Raw genomic sequence first — 26,249 nt, 5'->3', positions numbered from 1 at the left:
GTGAAACTTTTTCTGAGGCTTTATTTCCTCCCTCCTCTCCTTTCCAATAAATTAGATATTTTTATGCAGCACCATGTATTGCTTTGTTGTAGTCCTTATCACAGTTGTAATGGTTTACTTGTGTAATGTTTGTTTAATGTCTGGATTCATGATATCCTTGTTTGCTGCTGTATATCTGATACTTGGAACACAGTCTAGCACCTAATAACTTCTCATACTTCATTCACTTACATGCCAGGCATGGCCCTGCTTCCTTGTAATCTGGTGGTGGACAAGGTGGACATGATACTCCCATCCTCATGGGGCTTTCCTTCTAGTTATAAAATAGAATATAAGAAAGAAAATAAGCAATATAAATAATGGGATTGTGCTAAAGGGCTATAGTAGGGTGGCGTGAGAGAGTATCTGAGTGTTTGATTTAGAGTAGGTGGACAGTGCCAGCCCCTCTTAACCCTATTCTCTTTATAACAGATGTTTTCAATTATCTTTTGCTATCCTGAAATTAAAATTACAGAGCATGTTATTCCCCTACTCAAATAATTTTTTAAAATCTCTATCAATATCTTAAAGTTCAGCACAATACATTGGAAGGCACTCTAGTCAGACGCACCTACTTAGTAAGGACATTTAATTGGAGGGAGAACAATCAGAAGCCACTCCATACAAGTGGTGTAGGAAAGTGATAGGGAAAAGTTATGTGACTGACCTTGGGGAATAATGCCAGAGTGAGGCAGAAAAACAATTTTAAAAAATATAATTTCCATAACCTAGATGTCTTACTGTGCCTTCGAATTTTTTTTTAATTATGAGATAGCAATAACAAGGACTAATTGAGATAGTATTCCTCATTTCATGTGTCACCACCAACATAATGATGTTCAGCTCTCAGTCTGTTGGAAGGAGCCTCCGACATCCTCTGTTACATACGTGCATGCAGTAGCTACAGATGCAAACTGATACAGGTGCATTTTGTCACTGACCAAAATAACTATAGCAAGTCTTGCCGTTGGTGGTGTCATTCTCCAAAATGGTGAGGAACTCTTAATAAAACTTCAAAAACAGCATAGTATAGGATTCCCTTGCATTACACGTAAGTTGCATTCCTGGAAAGTTCAATGCAGAGCATACTTTGTGGTTTTAAACAGACTTTGTTTCTAGAGTCAGATTTTTCAGTGACATAAATACACACCAGGACATTTGAAAGCCGTCGAGGATGCAGGACAATTTTTTATTGTGCAGGAATTACCCATGCTTCATGTGACATCTAGCAGCCTTGGTTATAAAAACAACCCACCCCCTGAAATGGTTCTACCCCAACGAAACTAGAGCACATATCATCAAGACAAGATCATGACAGTAAATTAGGTCAGAGAGGCAGGCAGGGGTCAAATCATGTAGACAGTTTGCTCATAGAAATCATGCTATGTAAATCATGCAAGTTATGATGCTTTGTATTGTACCTTTTTAAGCAGAGGAGTGACATGATCTGGCTTTCAGGTAGGGACATTATATTGTAGCGTGGATGAAGGGAAACTAGGAAAAATGGCAGGACTCTAAGCAGAATATCATATGGTGGCCTGGACTATAGTGACAACCGTGAAGATGGGAAGTAAACACATGAATTCTGGATGTTTGGAGCTGAAGTTGCCAGGACTTGTGGAGAGGTTGGATAATGGGGAAAGGGAGAAGAATCAGTGAGAATGCCTTTTTTTTTTGGCTCAGGAATCTTGTTGAATATGATCCCTTTTTTTCTCTTCTTTTTTTTTTTTTGAGACAGAGTTTTGCTCTGTGCAGAGTGTAATGGCATGATCTCCGCTCACTGCAACCTCTGACTCCCTGGTTCAAGTGATTCTCCTGCCTCAGCCTCCTGAGTAGCTGCAATTACAGGCACATGCCACCATGCCCAGCTAATTTTTGTATTTTTAGTAGTGACGGGGTTTCACCATGTTGGCCAGGCTGGCCTTGAACGCCTGACCTCAGGTGATCCACCCGCCACATCCTACCAAAGTGCAGGGATTACAGGCGTGAGCCACCACGCCCGGCCAAATATGATGCTTTTTATTGAAGTCAGGAAGCCTGGAGGAAGAACATGTTTTGAGGGAGTACCCTTTTAACTATGTTGTTAGTAATCTCTTGCAGACATCCATGTGGTAGTATGATATAGGGAGTTGGATGCATGAGTCTGAGTTCCAGGGAGATGACAGGGCTGGAGATGGTACTTAACGCCCCAGGACTGTATGGTATTTGTTTTGCCATGGCAGAACTAGGGGGAATAACAGGGCCCACCCAGCACAGAGCCCTGCAGCCCTTTCACATTTATAGATTGAGTAGGGGAGAAGCCAGTAAAAAGAACTGGGAAAGAGAGACCAGTGAGGTGGAAGAAACCCCAAAAGGGCAGGGTGTCCCAGAGGATAAGTGGGAAGAATATGCAGAGGGGCTGTGGGACATGCTATGAGAAGCCTGGGACCAGAGAATGGAGGGCTGCCTGTGGCCTCCCAGGGAAAGTCAGGAGCCCTGCAAAACACATGTCTCTACAAACAGCGCAGGAAGATGCTTTGCTGGGAAGGGCAGCCCAGTGTGAACCTCTTTCTGAACAATTCCAACTCCGTTCTAGTGGCATCATCTGTTCTCCATGCAATGGGAAGGGGCATTAGCTGACAGAGTGGCCTTAACCAAGCAAATTGTTTTGAAGAAATGTATAGGAATCTTCACATGCAAAATGATCATCCTCATGAGATGCTAGAAGGATGGAAGATACATGTATCTTTTATATGTATTTTTTTGAAGAAGGGTGTCACTGAGTTGCCCGAGCTAGAGTGCAGTGGCGCAGACTCAGCCTCCTGAGTAGCTGGGTCTACAGGCACAGACCACCATGCCTGGTTATTATTATTTTTTTTTTTTTGGTAGAGAAAGGGTCTCACTATGTTGCCCAGGCTGCTTGAACTCCTGGCCTCAAGGGATCATCCCACCTCAGCCCCTCAAAGTGCTGGGGTTATGGATGTGAGCCATTGCTCCCAACTCTATCTTTTTTTCTTTTTAAGAAGGAGAGTGTTTATTAATTTGTGCAGCAGTAATAGAAGGAAAAGAAAAAAAAAAAAGAAGAAGCCAAAGTTTATGCTACTTAGGAAAATGACCATAGACTCTCCTGGCATGGCTTAAGAGGTTATTCTGTATTGGGAAGGGCCCTTTGGATACCTACTGTCTCCCTAGCTACAGAACTCCAGTTAGTTTCAGAACTTACTCTAGCCCAGGGTGCATGGGGATTAATCCCAGATCCCCTCTTTCTTTGGGAATGGGAGTAGAATGTTCTCTTTGACTAAGAATTCCGTAAGATTCTTCCCAGGCTGGCAAACGAGTCAGGCCAAAGGTTGCTTCAACTTCCCTCCCTCCTTTATCTTCTGTTCTCTCTCGGTGGTAACTGTACTCTCACTCATCCAACTCACGTATGGGTCTCCTCAGCACATCACAGAGAGCAGACCTGTACCTGACCTTGAAGTGCAGGAGACAGTCTCATGGCTGCTCCCCTGGGGCAGCATGGAGAATCTGTTTTTTTCCCCAGACCTCCAGTCTTAGGGAGGATGTCTTCAGGACAGCGAGGATTTCACAGAACATTTACAGACTCTGTGAAATGAGTTTTTTATCCGTAGTCTAAAGATTTTACCTTTCCTTTTTATAGCCCACACATCTTGCTGACTTCACTCAAGTGCAAACCATTCAGTATTCAAACAGTGAAGACAAGGACAGAAAAGGAATGCTACAACTAAAAATAGCAGGTGCACCCGAGGTAAGGAACTGTTACATTCATCATTAAGGGAAAATGGTTAAATAGGGATGTTTTAGAATTGTTGACTTTTTTATGAAAAGGATGAAGTTTTTATGGATCATCAGAATCACAACTTTCTTATATACAGAAGGGGTTACATTAGAAACAATAATGATTAAATGTCCCCAAGAATAGGACAGGAGACAGATTTAAAAATCATCCAAGAACATTATTGTAAAGATAATGATGATTAAAGATTATCATCAGGCCAGGCGCGGTGGCCCACACCTGTAATCCCAGCACTTTGGGAGGCCAAGGCAGGCGGATCACTTGAGGCCAGGGTTCACATGGTGAAACCCTGTCTCTATTAAAAATACAAAGATAAGCCAGGCATGGTGGTGCACACCTGTAATCCCAGCTACTTGCGAGGCTGAGGCACAAGAATCTCTTGAACCCAGGAGGCAGAGGTTGCAGTGAGCTGAGATGACACAACTGCACTCCAGCCTGGGTGACAGAGCAAGACCATGTCTCCAAAAAAAAAGATTGTCATCAAGTACCAAGGAAATTAACTTCTTGGAATTATATGTACAGTCATGTTTTGCTTAACAACAGGTACGTTCAGAGAAATGCCTAATTCCCTGATTTCTTTGTTGTGCAAACATCACAGACTGTTCTTACACAAACCTAAGATGGTTGTAGCCTACTGTACACCTAGGCTATACAATATAGCCTGTTGCCCCTAAGCTACAAACCTGTGTAGCATGATACTATACTGAATACTTTAGGCAATTGTAACACAATGGTATTTGTATCTCTAAATATATGTAAACATAGAAAAGGCACAGTAAAAATACAGTATAGAAGATAAAAAATGTTACACCTGCATAGAGCCCTTACCATGAGTGGAGCTTGCAGGATTGGAAGCTGCTGTGGGTGAGTCAATGAGTGAAGGGTGAATGTGAAGATCTACGACATTACTGTGCACTGTTGTAGACTATAAACACTGTACACACCATATACTTAAATTTATTTTTAAAACCTTTTTCAGTAGTAAACATTAGCTTACTGTAACTTTTATATTTTATAAACTGATTTTTTCAGCTTTTTTGACTCTTGTAATAACAGTTAATTTTAAATATATTGTACAGCTGTACAAAAAATTTTCTTTTTTTACATACTTATTCTGTAAGCTTTTTTCTAGTTTTAAAATGATTTTCTGTATTTTTTACTTCTTCAACTTTTTTGTTAAAAAGTAAGACACAAACATACACACTAGCCTAGGCCTACACAGGGTCAAGAGTATCCATATCACCATCATCTACCTCCACATCTTGTCCCACTGGGAGGTCTTCAGGGGCCGTAACACACATGAAACTGTCATCTCCTATGAGAACAGTGCCACTTTCTGGAATACTTTCTAGAAGCCCTGCCCGAGGCTGTTTTACAATTAACTTTTTTTTTTTAAATAAGTAGAAGTACACTCTAATTAAAAAAAAAATAGTAAATACATAAACCAGTAACATAGTCATTATCCAGTATTATGTGCTGTACATAATCGTATGTGCTATACTTTTATAAGACTGGCAGCACAGTAGATTTTTTTTACACCAGCTTCACCATAAACATGAGCATTACAACTTCAGGATGGCTACGGCATACCTAGCAATAGGAATTCTTAGCTCCATTATATAAATCTTATGGAACCACCATTGTATATGCGGACCATCATTGACCAAAATGTTGTTATGTGGTGCATTGACTATATATACTGTAAACTGAGTTAATTTCCACACTGTGTTGTCCATGATATTCTCTGGGTAGAAATTATTATGTGATTATAATAATTATTATTATATGATTATAATAATTATAACAGCAGCAGTACCTGATACTGGGCACATGCTACCCGTGGTTCTTTACGCAGAAGCCAAGAGAAGCTGTGTCATTGTCACAACCAAGGAAGTAGATACTTTGATATACTTTGGTTAACCCCATTCTGTAGCTGAGGAAACTGAGGCATGAGAGGTTGGCCACATCAAGTAATTGACAAGAGATGGGGTTCATACCCAAACAGTCTGGATCCAAAGCCTATGTTCTTAATCAACAGGCAACAGTGATTTAAAACAAGTGGCATGAGAAAGAGCCATTTGACAAATACTACCTAATGTGGTCCTTTCTGCAAGATGGACAAAATACACTCGTGTATGAAGGGATCTGGACAGTCTGGTGGCACACATGGTTGTGCTGGTGTGTAAAGCATGTTTTTTGAAGCTCATCTGTTTCCATCAGCACACCAGGATTCTTTGGTCTGTTAACGGCCAGTTCTCTGGGTAGCTTTATTTGCAGCACTCCTCACTTAGGCTGATGCCTCATCACTCTTCTGCCCTGTGATTCTGTGAGTTTGGTGACATCTGAGGGCTCTAGGAACTCTTGTTGATTCTGGAGATTAAGCAAATATTACCAAACAATATCAAATTTTATATTGGAAAGAGAATGATTTCTAAGCCCTTGGGCGAACATGCTATATGTGCTAAAAATAATGAAATTTTATCAATTTTCTTTTACATTAGAAATTATGATGGATGGTTGATAAAAAATTTACTCCACATTAGTTTCTGATAGAAGTCATACTTTAACTTACTGATTGTCTAAATTCTTCCCTTAACTGGAGTATGCCAGAGGGGCCAGACACTCTGAAGGAAAATACTTTTTTCATCTCTTTTTATTCTAGAAAGTGAGCCCCAGTTTAAGTGATTTTTCTGTTTTCATCTGGGTTTGTATTTGTCACATATTCTAGGAATAATGTCCTTAAATATCAGATTTCCTTTCTCAAATCTTATGACAAATCTTGTTTCATTCCCACTCTTCTCTGTTTTCAAGTGTATAGAGATGTCTGATGTCATAGCACAGCTGTCCTTTGCTTACTGGGAAGAACAATGAAGTCTGTTTTCTTGATCTTTTCTCCTTTAGCCTCTGACAGTGACGGCACCATCCCTAACCATTGCGGAGAATATGGCTGACCTAATAGATGGGTACTGCCGGCTGGTGAATGGAGCCTCGCAGTCATTTATCATCAGACCCCAGAAAGGTGAGGTGCTGTTTCTGAGCATTCCCAATTGCATTTCTACCAAATATTTAGCTGTGCTTGCCCCTAACAGCCTGTTATCCTCTTTTAGGTAACTGTAAAAATGAAGACCAAATGAATAATTCAGCTCAGTATAATCTGAGTACTTATTTTTCTAGGGATGGTGATCCATTTCACACCTTCCACAAGCCAAGAGCTGGGTTTGAATAGAGCCTTAAAAAAACATTGTCTGTGTTTTGAGCTACCTACTTAGAGGATTTTCTTAATTACCATTACTATTTTTAAATACATTAGTATTTTTAAACTTTTGGGTTTAAATTCTGGGTTTAAAAAAAGGAATCTGTTGTAACTCACTATAAATAAAGTATCGTTTCTACTTTTTCTTATATATCTCAAAAGCTTAGAGCATTCGAAGAAGAAAATACAGTCTAAGTCATGATGTTAAAAAATCAAAGATTAGAATGAATAAATATCCTAGAAACGTCACTATAAAAGCGGTGTGGAGTTTTTGCAAGCATATAGTGAGGAATGCTTTTGAGGATTTGGATTTCTGAAAGAATCAAATGAAAATATTCCCAGCAGGATAATAGCATACATAGTGTGAAGCAGGGAAAGACTGAGTTTGGGAATTATGGGACTTAAGTTCAAATCATGAGTCCTCTGTGACACCATCTATAAATTACTTTTCTGAGCCTCAGTTCTGTCATCTGGTCAAACACGAAGAACAGTAACTGTCTTCTATGGTATTAGGAGGATAAAGGACTTATTTATAGGCTTGGAACTATGCCTGGCACACTTGATGCTCATAGATTTTAGTTATATTGTTGTTCCTGTCGTTGCTACTAGTTTAGTCTGATCTTGACACTGTATTAGCCTAGACTTTGAGATACCTCATCTGTAAAAGAATGATACCTATTTTGTAGGGTTGTTAGACATGTCCCAAAGAGTAACTGTAAAGCAGCTCACGCTGTGGAAGTGGGGACTCTGAGTGTGGGTTTTGCCAAGACCCCTTCTAGCACTCACCTCAGTGACTAGGATGATTATAGAGGAAAAAAAGTCCTGAAGTGCTGTGTGGTGTGCGTTCAAGTCAGCAGAATTGTATTAAACAGCGATGAGGATAGAGAAAAGGCCAAAGGTCAAGTGAAGCAGATAGAAACGCAGAGGATCCAGCCTTGCCCAGCAGGGAAGTGCTCTGTTTACAAAGCAGTTTGAGGAAGGCATGGTGTTTGCATGGGAGGTACATGTGAGTGTTGTGTGTTTTATAGAGAGGAGTCATTGGACCCTTTATTTATGTATCTCAAAAGAGGTGACTGATGGTGCTGTGCCCTGAAAACAGCAGCTGAAGCCATGAGCCTTCGCTAAGTAAACATAAATCTGTGTGATTCCAGGACATGGCTTTTCTAGAGGAAAAGTGTTTTCCCACGGTGATCACACCAATAAGGCCTATTCATATATTTTTCCTAAGTTTTCTTTGTATAAAATAGAGTAATGAAGTTGCTTTCAGAAATCTCTACAGTTACTCTCAGTTAAAGCCTTTGCAGCTATAGGTCTTGATTTTTCACTTTGTGCTTTATTTTTTATTTTTATTTTTGACGTTTTCTTCTTCCAGTGTCACACTTTATACTTTAAACAGGAGTATATGCCTTACAAATATTATTTAAATGTTTTCAGATAATTTCTTTACATAAAGGTGGTAATTTAGGAAAAATGTTAAATGTAATAGATTCCCCATTTCCTTTTTAGTGAATAATTTTTCATCTTTTATCTTCAATTTACCAAAAGGTCCTTGACATACACATTTAAAAATAACATTCGGATGTCAGGCATTAAATGAGCCTTCCATGTTTAAAACGTAAACATCTTCCTGTGTTGATTTCACTATTAGCTAGCGTTTTTTGCTCTCTAGGGAGAAACATTTGGATATCAAACATGAAATGCGATGCTTTTTAAGCTCTTTGTTCATATGAAAAGAGCATTAATGAAAATGCTTGTCATGAAAGGCTAGATAGGGCATTGGTTGTTTCCAATTTTATATTGTCTTTATAAAATGAATTATTAAACTTGGTAATTTTCTTATTCTCAATCATAGCATGTTTATGTATTATATAACTATTTCATCATAGATCCCTAAGGTGAAGATACATTGCCTCGTTAAAATAATATTAAAGTCAAACATCTTTAGTGGATTATAGTCAAAAATACATGTGAACACAGCACATGTACATTTTTTAATTGAGATTTTTTAAGAGTTCAAATGTTAAACATGTTTCTGCAACTCTAATGTACCGTTTTCCTGGAAACATGCTTTAAATAATAATTATATATGCCCATCTGTCTTCTCTAGATCATAAACTACTTATACATGTATACATGTATATGCATAACATAGCATGACAGTAATAAGTGATCAGTACATTCTACATGTGAATGGGGTGTGCCCAGATGCATTTTGTTAGTTCTTTGATCTACCATAGTTATTTTGGATTTATAAAGTGCTTTTAAAAGGGATGTTACCTTGTCATAGTGGCTCATGTCTGTAATTCCAGCTACACAGGAGAATCCCTGAGGCCAGGAATCTGAGACCATCCTGGGCCACATAGCAAGACTGTATCTAAAAAAAAAAAATTAATTTAAAAAAATAAAAATAAAAGGTGATTTTCCTGGGGAGAACATAGTAAGAGCCACAAGCCAAATTGTCCTGGACTGCATTCCACCACAGTCTGCATAACCTTGGCCCTTACTGTAGGGCATTATCTAACCTACACCTTACCTGAAAGAAAGTATACAATCAATTTTGCAGTGTTAGTAAAATTCTGTAGTAACATTTTTTCAGAGGAAAGTGTATAGTGTAATATAGAGTTGTAATTACATAATTTTAAGTAGGTTTTCTGTGTATAGAATGATGGTGAATACTGTGCATTTCAAGGGAGGGAGTGAATGCTTCTAAGCATGGCATAAATTCCGGAAGATATCAAAATAGAATTGTTACATTTAATTACATAATTAAAACACTTATGTGCTGCCAAAGTGACACAATTACATAATTAAAACGTTTCATTTAGTACAAGGTAACATTTTTAAAGCTATGATGACAGGGGAAAATACTGTGACACATATAATAAATAATTAAAATTTCTCATTTTTCAAGTGTTCTTCCAGCTCATTCAGTAAAAGACAACCTAGTATAAAAAAGAGGAATGTACACACAAATGTCCAGTGAATATATGGATACAGTGATATATTTCATTTTATATTTATTACATTGATTAAAGAAACCTGATAACCACTATTGGCAAGACTTCTGGAGAATGCACTCTCATGATTGTGTCATTGTAAATTGGTACATTTTCAGAAGACAGTTTAGGAGTACTCTGCCCATTTGTCTGCCTCCTGGAAATCAGTCATACAAACCACTGACCTGAGGAGGATGTTCACTATTGCATTGTTTATAATAACAAAAAATGAGCAAAAATTAATAAATGAGGGAGTATGCATACATGATGTAATACTATGCAGCTGTTTAAAAAAATAGCTCAATGTATTAAAAACCTACATGTAAATGTGTGTGTGTGTGTGTATCTCCAAACTTGTGTATTTATAAGCATTAAAAAGTCTGGTAAGTTAAGTCACCAATTTCAGTTAATGAACACTTCTAAGAAGAATGGAAGTACATTTGAACAAAAACATTAACTCCCAGAATTAGACATTTTAGGTAGTGAGTCCTTAGGGTTTTCTTAAATGCTGCTTCTACTGATGGTGTCTGTTGCCATTTTTCTGTATTCCATTACTCTCTTTATAAAAATATTCTCTCAGAATCCTTCTGTTGTTTATCTCCTTCTTTACAGCTGCCTTTCTACCCATGCCCAGCTGCTTAGAAAGTCTCCTATTAGGCAAAAATATAATAATGGATTCCTTTTTCTTTCAGGAAATAGAAATTTCAACAGAATACAAACAGAAATCACACTAATGTGTCATTTGAAAGGCTATATTATTAACAATTTGGGTGTGAGTAAGGTGGTGGTGCTGGTGGTGGGAGGTGGTCATGTTCATGGCATAATAAACGTAACTATCAGGCCTTTTCAGTTACTCTAAATTTGGTCTTCCTGGTGTGACTTGGTTATTTTGCTTGAAATAGATGTTCAAAATGTCAACAAGTGATGGCTTGCAGTTTGGCTTGAATTCCTATGATGTGCAGTGAGTTGTATATATACAGTGTTAAGCCTCACAACTATCTCTGCAAATTAGAAGAATTAAACAGTTTTTCAGAAAGAGTAACACGGGGTCCTAGGTTGATTTATTTCTTTCTTTACCAAACAGTGGTCGGACAGTCTCCCGAGTGCCAGATACTCTGCTAGATATTAGGGATGCCTTTGGGCAGCTTAAGTCTTACCGTAACCTTAGGCAGGTTAAATAGTCTGTAGAGAAGTGTATGTGGCAGATGCTCTGTGGATGCAGCAGAAACATAGAGGATGCCGCTCAATGCAAACTGAGGTATTCCAGGAAGGGCTCTCTGCCGGAAATAGAACTTGAATTGAGCTTTGAAATATTGAGGAATGTTTCTACCTGAATGAAGGAAGAGCACATTTCAAGGCAGGTGTGGTATGTTCAGGGGAATACAATGTGCAGTTGTATAGAATCAGGGAATAGTGACGAGTAATACTGAAAAGGCAGATTGGCCAGACCAAACACTGCATGCTTTCAACATGTAGTTGTTGGGCTCCTTCCATTTTCCAGGCACAGTTCTAGGATAGAGGATGTAGCAGCAAACAAAACAGACAGGGTTGTGCATGCATGGAAATTTCATGTAGGTGAGGACATACGTGCGATAAACAGAGTAAATTAATAGAGAAAATAAATACTGTAGCATATAATATATCAAATGATGTTGAGCTGTATCGAGAAAAATAAGACAGGGAAGAACGTAAGGGATACAATTTTAAGTAAGGTTGTCAGGGAAGGTCCCACTGAGAGAGTCGCACCTGAAGGGGTGGAAAACAGAACCTACAAGGATATCTGGCTATTCCCTGTTGAAGGCTGGAGAGTGCTAGGAAGCATGCCTGGAACAGCAGAGACCCAGGTCACTAGAATGCCTAAGGGGGTGATCCCAGGGCCAGTGGTTGGTCAGGATGTAAAGGCATTGTAAGGGCTTTGGCTTGTACTCAAGTGATTTGGGAAGCCATTGGAGGGTGTGAAGAGAGGAGTAATGTGATCTGGTTTATGTTCTAGAATAAGTACTCTGGCTGCTGTGCTGAGAATAGACCATGGTAGGTTGGCCTGGGTACAGATAAAGTAGAGGGACCAATCAGGAGGCTATTACCATGATGTAGGCAAGTGATGTTTGGGTCAGGGGTTCTGGAATGACAGTGACAAGTAAGAGGACTTTGGATAGAGTTGGACAGTAAAGGCTTGCATTTGCTGCACTGGGTATGGATTGGGGAGCAGCAAGGCCCTGTGATGACTGCTGGTTCCACCTGAACAATGGGAAGTATGCAGGTGCACCCACCAGGACTCAGTTTTGAATATCAGCAAGTCCCAGCAACCTTCAGACATCCAGAGGGAGGTGTCATGTAGACAAGTTCAGGTCAGGGGAGAGGTCCAAGCTAGAGGTATGCATTTGGAGCTGCAAAGTGTGGGTGGTATTTGACGCTTTGAAACTGTATGAGGTTACCAAGGAAGTGAGGTTAAGAGATACAGGTGTGAGCACTGGGTTCTCTAATCTTCATCAGGCCAGGGAGATAAGGAAGAACCAATAAAGAAGACGAAGAAGAGGTGCCCTGAGAGGGCAGAAGAAAACCATGAGAATATAGTACAAGGTTCGGGAGGCCCAGGGTGGGAAGCTCTCAGAAGGACGGAGTGATAAGCTGTGTTAAGTGCTAACTGTAAATGAACAATTGGGCTTAGCAAGGCAGATGTCATTGGAGATGTTCAAAAAGTATTTTCCGTATATGGGGGTGGGGGGGAACTGATTAGAATGAATTCAAGGGCAAATGTAAGGAGAGGAACTGTGAACAGCAAGTGCGACTACACGAGTGGTGTTACCAAGGAGCTGCCTAGAAGGGCACCAGAGTGGTGAGTGGTAGATGGGTGCCTCCTCAGCCTCCCATACCACCCCACAGACACGATACAAAGATGACAGCCAGAGCAGTGTTTGTGTGCTGAGAGAAGTGAAGCAGTGCTTTGTAAATTAAGCTGGGGTGTTTAAATCTCATCCTGAAAGTTTTTGAGAGACACTAAAATGTTAAGCATAATAACTTGCTTGATTGATGAATTTGTAATTTGGGAAGATTATTCTGAAATAATTTAGCTCAGATGGATTAGAAGACAGGACCAATTAGGGGGCTGTTACATTAATTCAGATTAAAGAGGTTAAACCAGGGAGGGCTCCATGTTTCCTGGTTTGCAAAATGAAGGCTGAGGGAAAGAAAGCGTTTCTCTCACCATTGAACGAAGTCCTCAGCTTCACTGTGGTCAGGCTGGAATGAGCCAGTCACTGTGTCCTGCTCAGCAAAAAGGGAGCTCACCCTCAACTGTGGTAGATAGCTGCCTGGCTCACCTTCCAGCCGGCTGTGTGCACGGCTCCTTTAGGTGACAGCTCCAGGACTTGCCTTCTCTCATACATTCATTCCGTTGGCAGCCATGCACACCTGTAGAATTGTTTTCCTTCTGTTTCTCTGTGCTTCCTGCACAGGTTTTTCTGTTGTTACTAGTGAGTAGTTTTATCAAAGTGCAAAATGCCTGGTCCTTTGACAAGGAGTGTTGACTAATCATAAGAAACCCTTCATCTTTTAGTCTCCTGCGAACGAAGTCTTTCACCAACTTAGCATCTTAGTTCTTTATTATGATTAGGCAGTACCCTTTAAACAATTGTATCTGATACTCAGTTTATGTTTGTTATAAATATTGAAAATAAAACCATGAGAACCTAAGGTAGACAGTGTAGCAACTTTCTTTAAAGGGTCATTGCTGGAATACCAGTATAGGCCTCATCCTTCCTCCCTGATTCTAGGCACCATCTTTTCAAAAGGAGTGAAAAGAGCCTTATACATCTCTTTTCTTTTTCCCCGCAGAAGGTGAACGGGCTTTGCCATCAATACCAAAGTAAGTACTGCTTTTTTTGTACTGTTATTTTGTTTTGTTGGAAAGTTTAAGGAAATTTCTATGCTTTATTATTCATTTTCCTAAAAAAATTAAATTCAATATACATGATCAAGGAACTAGGAAACAATTCTAGAAAGAAATCAAGTCAGTTTTAAATTTTATTAAGTATTTAGGCTTAATCAAAAGGTTTTAATTTTTCCTTTAAGTTCTATGGGGGAGCTAAAGAATAATCATAATGTTGAGAGCCTGTTGTTAAACATTTGCTTCATATGTTATTGCTAATCTTTACAAGAACCTGAAAATATGTGGCATTCTGGCTATTTTACAAGTATGAAAATTAAAGAGAAATAATTTATGTTAATTTTCTTGTTTATTTCCTAATTTTATAGTGGGCATGTTGATCTACAAAACTAAAAGAATCGAATAGTAATACCAAAAGAACTTATATAATTTTATATTCTCAGCCAATTTGCTAGGAACTGGGGACTAAGATATGAATGTTAAAATCTAAACAATCAGATACATAGGTAAACACACAGTTATAGCTGTGTGGTAAGTGCTTTCAGAGATATTTACACTTTCCAAGACACTGAAGAAGAACAGTGAGCCTAAGAGGCCACTGGAATAGAGAGGGTGAGGCCTGGGCTTTGTTCTGTCCCTCTCCTTCTCCATAGCCAGTCCATTACTATTTCCTCCAGTTCCATGTTCTAAATGGATCCATCTGCTTCACCGCCTTCCCACTGTGTCTCCCCCGTGTTTAGCTATCTGGGCTACCCAAGTACACTTCTGTGTTGGGGTTTCCCAAGATCTAGGAGTCACAGGACTCAGCTATGATGTATTACAGCAAATGGATACAAAGCAGAATCAGCAAAGGATGAAGGTGCATGGGGTGAAGTCCAGGGAAAACCAGATGCAAGCTTCCAAGGGTCCCTTCCCAATGGAGGCCACAGGACACTCTGAATTCCCCAGCAATGGATTGTGACGACCTGTGTGAAATGTTGCCTACTGAGAAAGCTCATTAGAGACTTGGTGCCTAGGGTTTTTATTGGGGGTTCTTTTTACATGCACTCTGTGCCTGGCATGCATCCAAATACCAGACTCCCAGAAGGAAAGCAAGAGTTCAGCATAAACCACATTTTTTGTACAAACATTTTAGGCATAGTGTACCATACCTGTCAGGGGATGGTGGCAACTCTGTGAAAATCCAAGTTCCCAGATAGCTGGCAAGGGACAATCATGTAAGGTCAGTCACAGGCCTGCTACATTAACTCTTTTCTGTGTACTTCTACTAAATCAGTCTCGTCCAGTTTTGCTCCTTAGCCTATCCGTGCTCTGTGCTACAGCTTGAGGAAGCTTTCCTTATTAAATATCTTACATGACCTACTCTTGCTCTTAGGATACTTTGCAGTATTCTTAACCTAGCTTGCAGGAGCCCGTGTGATTGTTTCCTGCTCACTTCTCTAACCTTGGTTTTTGTCACTCCTCATACTACTTTTCAAGTACATTTACCTTTTTTTCAATTCCAGGAGCAAACATCCTTTCTTTTCCCTGAAGGCCTTTGCCAATATTCTGTCTTTGCATGATCCACTCTTCTTCCAACCCCCTTTTCGTTGCTAAGCCTAACTCATCTTCTAGGTCTCATTCTACATCACTTCCTGTAGAAACCTCATTGACCCACCCCCAAGCCAGGAGAGCATCCCCATCATGTTTTCCTGTAATAGTTTCTAGTTATTAATTACCAGAGTCCTAAACATGGGCTTTTAACTTGTCTGCCCTCCCCAGCCAACCTGGCAAGTTGCTGACAGCCAGGGTCATATGCAGTACTGTGGGCCTCACACAGGCAAGGTTTGCATGTGGCTAGTGCACCTCTAGCTTTGGACAGTGCACTCTACAGCATCAGCAGTGTCTGATAGAGGTTCATTTGGGGTCATATCAGGGCAGGAACTGATGTTTATTTAGAGTACCTTTAGTTGTGGGAAGTTAAGGGATAATTTTGGATTAAAATCAAAGCTGGGCAATGTGGCGTGTTCCTGTGGTTCTGAGGCTGAGGCAGGAGGATCACTGAAGCCCGGGGGTTTGAGGCTGTGGTGTACTATGATCATGCCTGTGAATAGCAACCACACTCGAGTCTGGGTGACTTCGTGAGACTCCACCCCATTTCTTAAAACACAGACACACACACACACATAGAGGAATCATGAACATGGGTGTGAAAGTGAGTGAGGAAGGTAGTACCTTGGAAGTGTTAACAGATAAAGGAAACTAAATAAATGAAGCAAACTTTACAAGAGTGGAATTTCCACAAACCTTATAGCAGCAGGACACCATTATTTCTGTTGATCAGATAAGAGCTGAAATCCAAGCTATCGTGAGAAAGTTGCTTAGCAACAGCATACATAATTGTGGTGCAGACAAGGGAAAACCCCAGTGTTTTGGCAGCACAACAAGGAAGGAAATGATGTAATTTATTGATTTAAAATGTGTGTCCTCTGACTGCCCAATAAATATAGTTCAAAGATAAGTTGTGATAAATCATGTAGCTGCAATGGCAGAGAAAGTAATGAGTTGTTAGAAAACAACTTGGATTAAATTTTTATACTAAAGATATAAAATTTCAGATATTTGGAGAATTCTGTAAAAGGAACACAAGTCTATGGCTGTTTGCTGTGATTATTATAGAGATTATACAGTTTCACATTAAATAGTTGTAGTGCTTCGAAACGATGTACAAGTTGAGCATTTCTAATCTGGAACTTCGAAGTTCAAAATGCTCCAAAATTTGAAACTTTTTGAGGACCAACATGTTGCAGCAAGTGGAAACTTCCACACCTGACCTCATGTGACCTCATGTGTAATAGGTTGCAGTCAAATATTTGTTTCATGAACAAAGTTATTTAAAATATTGTATGAAATTACTTTTGGGTTACATGTATAAGGTGTATATGAAACATAAACAGATTTCACGTTTAGACTTGGGTCCTATCCCCTAGATTCCTCATTTTGTATATGCAGACATTCCAAAATCCAAAAAATCTGACATTGGAAACACTCTTGTTCCAAGCATTGTGGATAAGAGATATTCAACCTATACTGTTTTAAGCGTCAGTATTTCATCTGGAAAAGGTTTTCTCTTATAAAAAGACGAGGTAACTTTGACATCTAAAGACTGTGTGGCTCCTTTTTTCCCCTGTGTTTTGTGCTTTCCAAAAATTTTTTACTAATTTTTTAAACGGCACCAAGACTTTTGGCCAAAATTTTATTTTTTGTGGGTAAATATGTAAAACTAGTGTTAAACCATGTCATGAAGAAAGTAGCAAGATACATTGAGATTACTTTTTTAAGTATGTAGGTAATAGTACATATTAATGTATTTCTTGATAATTTTTTACATGCCATAAATTTAAGAAGGACCAGTCATAGTGTAGTATTTCATATTATGTTTTAGAGAGCAAAATCCACTTCCAGGTGTATGTTTTTTTTCTCATGACTTTAGGGGCAATCCTTTAGCATGTAGCATTTAAATTTACATTTTTATTTAACCCATTCATACCAGATTAAATTGTATTGCATTGTTTTAAATTATTGTCAAGAGTATCTTTCTCAGAACAGTTCAACATTCCTTCAGTTGTGTATTTTAATTTGTGATCTTTAAAGCATTAAAGCAGCCTGGCTATTTTAATAGTAGAATCCAATTTTTAAAGAAATCACGTATCTAAAATTTTGTCTTCCTCATCCAAGGCAGTTCTCTACTTGATGAGGCCGAGTTGCGGGGTCCTGGGGAGATTGCAGGGCTTACAGCTTTGCTCTTGTCTGTCACAGGTTGGCCAACAGCGAAAAGCAAGGCATGCGGACACACGCCGTCTCTGTGTCAGGTAAGGGGCTCTAGGTAGCAGACCTCGAAAAGCACTCTCGTGGGGTAAGACAATCATAGATGTCTATTTTTAGTATAATTGCTTCGTTCTAGAATAGCTTATGAAAATAAGCATTCTGGCTATCCAAATTTGCATAATTTTACCATTATTAAATAGTTTTAAGTATGGCTCATAGTTTTTTTTTTTTTTTTAGATGGGACATAGGTAAAATACCAGATCACTCAGCAAGTTGTATAGAATTCCAAATTATTTTTGGGTTTTAATATCATGTTAATCTTATCCAGAATGAAGTTGCCATTATAATTTATCTTGCAATTCAGTAGAATATACTTTGCATATTTATTTTATGAAGTTCAGGAAATGTGAGACATTTTAAAACAATTTTTGTCTTTCACAATATGGTGTTTGAGTATTGCTTTTTAAAAAATATAGTTAAGATTCTGGCATGAGCATTGTCTTAACTATTTGCTGGTGCAATTAAGTGTGTTGTACTTTCCTTGGTATGTTTCAAAATAGATATGCCTTTTTTCCCATTTAAAAATGTGGGAAATAAAGGAAAGGGGGAGGATGAGAAAGCATCTTCTGTGGGCCCATTTGATATCTTAAAATACATATACCATCTGTATATGCACATATATACATACGTAACCATATACACACATATGTAATTTGTTGTTATATATGTGCATACATATATGTTACATTTCTGAAATAATAGTTTCCTTTTAACTTTAGCATCTCACTTAGAAAAGACCCAATTCCTGTTTATTTTGAATCAGTTTTTTTTGAGACAGAGTCTCACTCTGTCGCCCAGGCTGGAGTGCAGTGGCGCGATCTCAGCTCACTGCAACCTCTGCTTCCCAGGTTCAAGGAGTTCCCCTGCCTCAGCCTCCCGAGTAGCTGGTATTACAGGTGCCCACCACCACACCCTGCTCACTTTTGTATTTTTAATAGAGACAGGGTTTTGCCATATTGGCCAGGCTGGTCTCAAACTCCTGACCTCAGATGATCCGCCTGCCTCGGCCTCCCAAAGTGCCAGGAATTATAGGCGTGAGCCACTGGGCCTGGCTTCCTTGTTTGTTTTTTTTTTAATGGTGCACAAATGTCCCATAAGCCCTTACTCAAGAAGTATTTTTGCTTGTATTTGTACACTTGGCAGAGATACTCAATAAAGGTGAATGATGTGTTATACTGTCAAAGTACTACTGCTTGAGAAATCATTGCTCACTTCCTAACTAAGTAGAGAGAAGGTTGGAATGCTAGAGCTGGTCTTATGGAAGCTTCGGGGTTGCCAGCATGTTCTCAGGTAAACAGTTAATCATCCTTATAAGCTTAATCGTGACTTCTTGGAGTAGCCCTAGTTTCCAGTAGTGACACTGGGGCAGTAAACAGCACTCAGCATTTGCATTTGTTCAGTCTGTAGTGGGTACAGAGAATTGGCAAACTTGCCAGGCCCTCATGGAGTTTGTAATCTAGTTGGAGAGAGAAAGACCACCACACATGCTACAGTCACAGGAGTCTGGAGGAGGGAGCAACTGCTGGGCATCAAAAGATGTTCTGCAGGATGTTCTGTAGAGTAGGTGAGATTTGAGCAGGGCTTTGAATAACTCACAGGCCCTTTGGTCCATCTTCTTGCCAAACTGTAAAGCAGCTTTTGGGATGAGCCCCGGGGACTGCCCTTTTGGTGCTTGCCACACACTGTCTCCACAGTCTCCCCAGGCTTGATCAAGAGAGAAGGGAAATGTCCCATTATGTTAATAAGGACTATTCCTGGCATCTGTCTTTGGGTAACAAAGTAATGAAATGTAATAAAATAGGCCCCAGCAGTGCCTTCAAATCTTGTTCCTCCTGTTTTACTAAGCTCTTTTAATCAATACTCTCCATTCAAGGTTTAAACCTCAGATGTGTCTTTTAGCAGCTGGTCATCACCACACTTGGATTTTACTTCTTCCAGCCAACCCCCACTTTATGATCTCAGTGTTTTCTTCCTATTTCAGAACCCCATTAAGAGGAATAAAGTTAGCTGGCATTTTATGAGTACTGTGTTCCAGGCTCAGGTTTAAGTTCTATGTTCTTGTACATGTATCATCTCATTTAGTCCTTACAACAAAGGGCCTATAAGATAGTTTTCTTGTTGTAAAGCTGAGGAGACTATGTCCCAGAGAGGTTAAATAATTTGTCCAAGGTTACATAGCTGCTAAAATCTGGAGTCATTATTCAAACTCTAATGTCTGGCTTTAACACCCCCCTGAATTACTTGTGATCGTGCTTTCATTTTTTCTTCCTAGGTATTCCGTAACTAGGGGTTCATACTTCAGTACCTTCTCCATGTTCTTAGATTGCTACCATGTTGATTTAAATAGGCAGTTCTCTGGTCGGAAACTTTTAGTAGTCATTTAGTATCCATCAGATGAAGTTTGGGCTCCTCAGCTTAGCCCTCCAAGACCTTTCATTATCTGCCCACCACCCACCTCTCCAGTCTTCCCTCACCTCCTCATCTACATTGTTTTTTAGCCAAAAAAAAGTTGGTGGCTGTGCCTCTCCCATCCTCCTTATCTCTGTTGTTCTGCTTGAGCTGTTCCATCCAGACTTGCTCTTTTCATCATTACGTATAAAAATAGTTTCACTTTCAGAGTTAGTGATACTTCAATATATGACTATCACTTAGGTGATTTACAAATCCGAGCAAAGAATAATTGGTGTCCAGTGGATATTTAATGACATGGCATTAATTGTTCGGAGTCTTGTTTGTCCTTAGTCATTCCCCTACTGCTTGCTTACTTAGGTGGAACCAGAGAAACAAGTGTGGTATATTTCTTTTCTTTTCTTGCCTGCCGGCCCTGCCTCCCTTCTTCCTCCCTTCCTTTTTTCCTTCTGTCATCCTGACATTCAATGGTGTGATATGTTTCTATCTTCCACAAAACCATAAAACCTAAAAACTGATAAGCCTAGCTGGCCAGGAACCAGTACATTGCACTTAGCCCCAAAGCTGGTAATTCACATTTCTAGGGACATCTTTGTTAAGCCGATACCTAGAAAAACGGTAATATTACTAAATCCCAGGGTTATTTCTTACCTGCCAACCTGGAAACACTGTACTATGTGGGATGTAGTGTTGACACACCAAGGTAGAGGCCCTACTGCTCCTGGATCCTTGTGAAATTCTGCATGTGCTTCTCCACAGTAAGCGTGTTCAGTGTCTAGGATAGTGGGGTGAGGCTGCAATCAACTGTATGCCAGCTGCAATTACTTGTTTTTCTGTCATACGATACTTCATTTAACCCCTAACAAGCCCTACGGGATTGAAGAGACCTCAGTTTTACATTTCTGTTTTACATTAATCCGGCCAACAGATAGTTCTTGAGTGCCTGCAGCGTGCTGAGCACTATTCTAGATACTGGAGTCTGCTAGAAAACAAAGCCACGTCCCTCCCTTTATGGAGTTTACATTCTTGGTGAAAGAGTCAAACCATAGATAGTGAATTAAAATAAAGCAGGTAAATTGAGAGCAACAGGAAAGTTATTTAAAATTGTGTTCTGTATGACAATAAACCTGCACATGTATTAACTCGTGTGGGATTGTAAAGCCCTTCGTAAATGTTAAATATTATTTAATCCCACAGTGGCCTTGCAAGGTATTTATTATCTCTCCATTTCACAGACATGAAGAATTAAATTCAGAAAGGTAAACAAACTTATTCAGTGTCACACAGCTTGAAAATGATGGCACTAGGATTGGAACTCAGGTCATTATTACCCTCTAGGCTCTATTGCCTGTCATGAGCAATTTGAGAGAGTTTGCTCCCCTGTACTGATGAACTGTTACACTCCCAAGTGTCGATGAAAATGGAGAGTCTTCGTGGGATTTGTCTGGCTCTCCCATTTTTCTTCACAACCAAAGAGTTCTTACCTGACCCAAGTCTGGGTTCACATGTCAGTACCTCATAGAAAGCTTTCCTGAGTACTTTAAGAAGATCTGGACTCTTCCTCCTCAGAGCTCTATAGTGCACTGTACATTTCTCTCTTATGCATAGTCCTAAAATAGATGTCATTGTGTTTTAGAAACCATCTTGTCCACAAAACCATGAACCCATTGCATGTAAAGACATGTTCTGTTTATCTCTTTATTGTCTGGGATATAAGTTTTGTAATTGTTTTTAAATAAATCCATGAATTCCTGAGTAAGGTATGGAGGTGTGCTGGGTCTTAGAGGAATGCATTCTGGGTAGCGGGAACAGACAGCAGAAAGGCAGGAATATTTGGAGCGACCAGTGTCACTGGGGCTCTCAAGGGATTACCTGTAAACTTGTCACTGTAAATTGCTCTTGATTTTTTCCTAGGAATCATTATAAATGGTTCTAGATTCCTTCCTAGGAGATGTTGGGCAAGGGTAGAGAGGATAACCAACAGAAAAAGTGAGGGTCTAGATAACTTTAGGACAGTTTGTCGCTCTTTGTGGGTCTCTCTTGTTGGCAAATAAAGCAATATCCTTACATTCCGGAGAGAAGATACCAGGTACTTTTTCATATTTCGTTGCAAAATAAAGGTAGTTATTGGATCACCTTCAGTAAGATTGCAGTGACAGTTGATGTTGAATATATGAACAGTGTATCTTTGAAATTCACACAGTATTTCTCTACAAAAATAAGTGTAAGATTAACAGAGATTTATAAAAATATCTAACAGAACAACATGTGTCCCTGCCTGTATTGTTCTGAGAACCTGAAGAAGTCTTTTTTTTAAGCCTAATTATTAAGTTATAAGGAAACTTGTGCTTGTTGTGGAGCTCGGGTACAACTTAGAACATATCTGAAAGTCAGGTGCTGCAGTCTATCATAAGGGACCTGTAAGTATGCTGAAAGAGGAGGTGTGGCCTCTGTGGGGAGGGAGTGCTTAACCAATGGTTGTGTGGGTTAAAATTACCCTAGAAATCAGGTATTTCCAAATCAATGAGTAAAGCTGTATTTTAAATATTTTGAAGGTATAAACTTGGGGGTTTTGTTTGGTTGATTATTGTGTTTGGGTTTTTTTTTCTTTTTCTTTTCTAAAATAACGAAGCCCTTGATCAAGCAGTAAAACCTTAATTATGACCAGAAATACAAGATAACACATGACAGTAATACCATTGCATTATGCACATGGCTCTTGTTACATGTTTGGACTACACATGTGGCACTAGAGATGATAATACAGGTTTTCTCATTTGTATCTCTGTCATGTAAACCAATGCAGTGATCTTTTTCAAATGCTTGGTTTGATTGTCTCTAAGACCTTCATGCTAAAGGGCAATTATACTACTTTGTGACACTTTTTTTTTCCCCCCACTTTGTCACCCAGCCTGGAATGCAGTGGTGTGATCTTGGCTCACTGCAACCTCCGCCTCCCAGGTTCAAGCCTCCTGCCTCTGCCTCCCGAGTAGGTGGGACTACAGTTGTGCACCACCACGCCTAGCTAGTTTTTGTATTTTTAGTAGAGATGGGGTTTCACAGTGTTGGCCAGGCTGGTCTCGAAGTCTTGACCTCAGGTGATCCACCCACCTCGGCCTTCCAAAGTGCTGGAATTAAAATTAGTTGTGAGCCACCACGCCTGGCCCTTTGTGATACTTTTTCAGTATTTGTTACAGTTTAAATAAATTTTTAATTTTCTAACAGATTATTTTGGTTCAGTTGTTTATCATGCAGCATAATTTCCTTTATTCAAGATTACTTTTAGGTTTTTCAGGTTAGTGACTGGAAATTATTCTAAACTATTAAAACATTTAATGAAATAAATGTTATTTGTATTTTGTATTAAGCTGCTTCATTACAAATTCTAAAACAGCTCACTTGTATATGCAAAGGTGGTTTGTAAACTGTAAAGTTCTATAAAATATAAGGTGGTATAGTCTATAATAATTACCGCATTTTATCTCTTTCTGTGTGGTCTCTGATACACTAGATTTGTTACCTATCCATGACTATGCCACTTATAAATACAGGTAGTTATTTACATATGCATGTGTCTTAGAGATCATGCCTGGCCCATCCACAGGCATCATTTTGTTTAAACCTCATGAGAGTCTTCGTAATATTTTCACTTTACACGTAAAGAAATTAAGACACTCGGAGCTGAAGTGGTTTGGCCAAGTTCACATAGCTAGTAAGTAATAGCCTGATGGAAATCTTGATCTTGGACTAGAAGGTTTGTTCTCTTTACATTAGACCATATTGACTCATTTCTTTCTTTTTTCTGGAGACATGGTCTCCCTCTGTCACCCAGGCTGGATTGCAGTGGCTTGATCTCAGCTCACTGCAGCTCAACCTCCTGGGCTCAAGTGATCCTCCTGCCTTAGCTTCCCAAGTAGCTGGGACTACAGGTGTGCGCCACCATGCCCAGCAAATTTTTATATTTTTTTTTGTAGAGACGGAGTCTCCCTATGTTGCCCAGGCTGGTCTCAAACTCCTGGGCTCAAGCGATCTGCCTGCCTCTGCCTCCGAAAGTGCTGGGATTACAGGTGTGAGCCACTGCACTTAGCCTATGTTGACTCATTTCTAAAGCTTGATAATATAAATGTGCGGAAGGAAATAATACTTTGAAAGAGTTTGCGTGTGATTCCATTAAGGTTTTCCCCCCCATTTATTAGGACTAGGATAGTACTGACTCAGTTCCAACTCTCAGAAGTGTGCCCTGTATTCAAGTTTGAAAAAGGTTCTTCTGTCTAGTTTTACACTCTAGTTTCACACTCTAGTTTCAATTTTGATAATGCTGTGGGTTTCCAAGGTAGTCTCTGTCTGTTGCTGAAAGCTTGATTTAAATGCTAGCTTTTAGGAATTAAAAGGGGAAAGAAAAGAAAAAAAAAACCTTGCCCTAATTTTAGAGCATTGTCACCTATTATATAAGTAGTTCATTTTTTTCCCTACCAAATCTACGGGACACTGAAAAAATTAAAAAGTAAAACTAAATTTAGGCCATGCACAGTGCCTCACGCCTGTAGTCCTAGCACTTTGGAAGGCCAAGGCAGGCAGATTACTGGAGCCCAAGAGTTTGAGACCAGCCTGGGCAACATGGTGAAACCCTGTCTCTACAAAAACTGTAGCCAGGTGTGGAGGCGTGTGCCCATAGTCCCAGCTACTCAGAAGGCTGAGGTAGGAGGATCTCTTGACCCTGGGATTTGGAGGTTGCAGTGAGCTGAGATCACCCCACTGTACTCCATTCTGGGTGACAAAGAGAGGACCCTGTCCCCCCCCCCCAAAAAAACAACCAAATTTTAAAAGATAAATTCATTTTTGTAAATTATATGCTTTGTGACATAATTTAATCAAATTAATGCTACTAATAATTTTTATGTGCACAAAGTAGTAGGTATTGAATATTATTGATCTGTTCCTAGTACCTGGCTCACTGGAAATTATTCTGGTAGTCAGTCTGGTATTAGGAGAGACTCCAAACCACTGAGAAGCGTACAGTTGTCACTGACTTCATACGGATAGACTGGCTGATCGTGTTGTGCATGAATAAGGAAGTGAACAATCAAAATAGCCCAGCTGTGCTGCCTTCTTTCCCATAGCCCTCCCTCTCCCACCATTACATCATTTGAACTCCCTTTGCCACCATTGAGATTGGGGTGTTCTTCTTAGTCATACCCTTTCTTCTGTAGGTTCTAAAGCAGTTGAAAAGAATACTTGGAGGTCATATAGGTATTGAAATATCAGCATCGTATGTTGTAAAGAAGTATCCTGAAAAAGGACCCAGAACCACTCCTTCACCCTTGAGTTGAACTCATCTCAGCTGCAGGCAGTGCAGACAGTGCAGACAGAAACTCACAGACCTCCCTGGCAAGGGGTAGCCTGAGGCACTTTCAAATTTTTCAAAAGGCCAAATGAAAAGCTGAGCAATAATGAGTACAACAAAAATTTAAAGTGGATTTTTGTTTTTATAAACTCTTCCCAGCCCACAGAAATCCAGCTCAGTCTTACAAATTTTGTTTCCAGAAGAGAGTATTCCCATCTTCTCCCAAGCAGCCTCCACACTATAAAGGGGAAAAAACTATATGAGAGTATTAGAAACAAAAATGTATTTTTGTCTTTATAAAATAAATGCTTCACAGTTGGCAGTGTTGGGTATACTTGGCTTATGAACCATCTTGATCCTCTGGCGAAACTTATTAACAATAATTAATAAACTCAATCTTTTTAAAAAAATGTATTATTAAAACACAAAAAGCCCAAGTATCATCATCTTACCAAATATAAAATAAATATTGCTAACATCAAAAGGCCCAGTTATTTTTTTCTTTGCAGAAAATAATTTTAAAGGGAATGCTTGAAAGTTTAAAATATAAATTCTAGAGTTTGACCTCAAGTCTTCCCCCACCCCGTTTGTAGCTTATAGCTATATAATAATTGTGGATTAAAATCAAACTGCATGAGTCAAGACAAAATATTTTTGATGCC

General features: G+C 39.4%; 1 protein-coding gene across 26 annotated transcripts in view; it reads left to right on the top strand.

Moving 5' to 3' along the window:
* PTK2 (protein tyrosine kinase 2) overlaps positions 1 to 26,249 on the top strand; it is a 340,227-nt gene that overhangs the window by 190,573 nt on the left and 123,405 nt on the right. For all 26 annotated transcript variants that reach the window (XM_055349579.2, XM_055349577.2, XM_055349578.2 and 23 more), the window contains 4 exons: positions 3,677 to 3,784; positions 6,734 to 6,851; positions 13,916 to 13,946; positions 17,766 to 17,818. In XM_055349579.2, the coding sequence (XP_055205554.2) occupies positions 3,677 to 3,784; positions 6,734 to 6,851; positions 13,916 to 13,946; positions 17,766 to 17,818 (310 nt within the window). The remainder of the gene's footprint in view (positions 1 to 3,676; positions 3,785 to 6,733; positions 6,852 to 13,915; positions 13,947 to 17,765; positions 17,819 to 26,249) is intronic.

This window comes from Gorilla gorilla, chromosome 7 (assembly GCF_029281585.2).
Source record: "Gorilla gorilla gorilla isolate KB3781 chromosome 7, NHGRI_mGorGor1-v2.1_pri, whole genome shotgun sequence".
NCBI lineage: Eukaryota > Metazoa > Chordata > Mammalia > Primates > Hominidae > Gorilla > Gorilla gorilla.
This window is presented reverse-complemented; position numbering and strand designations above follow the sequence as displayed.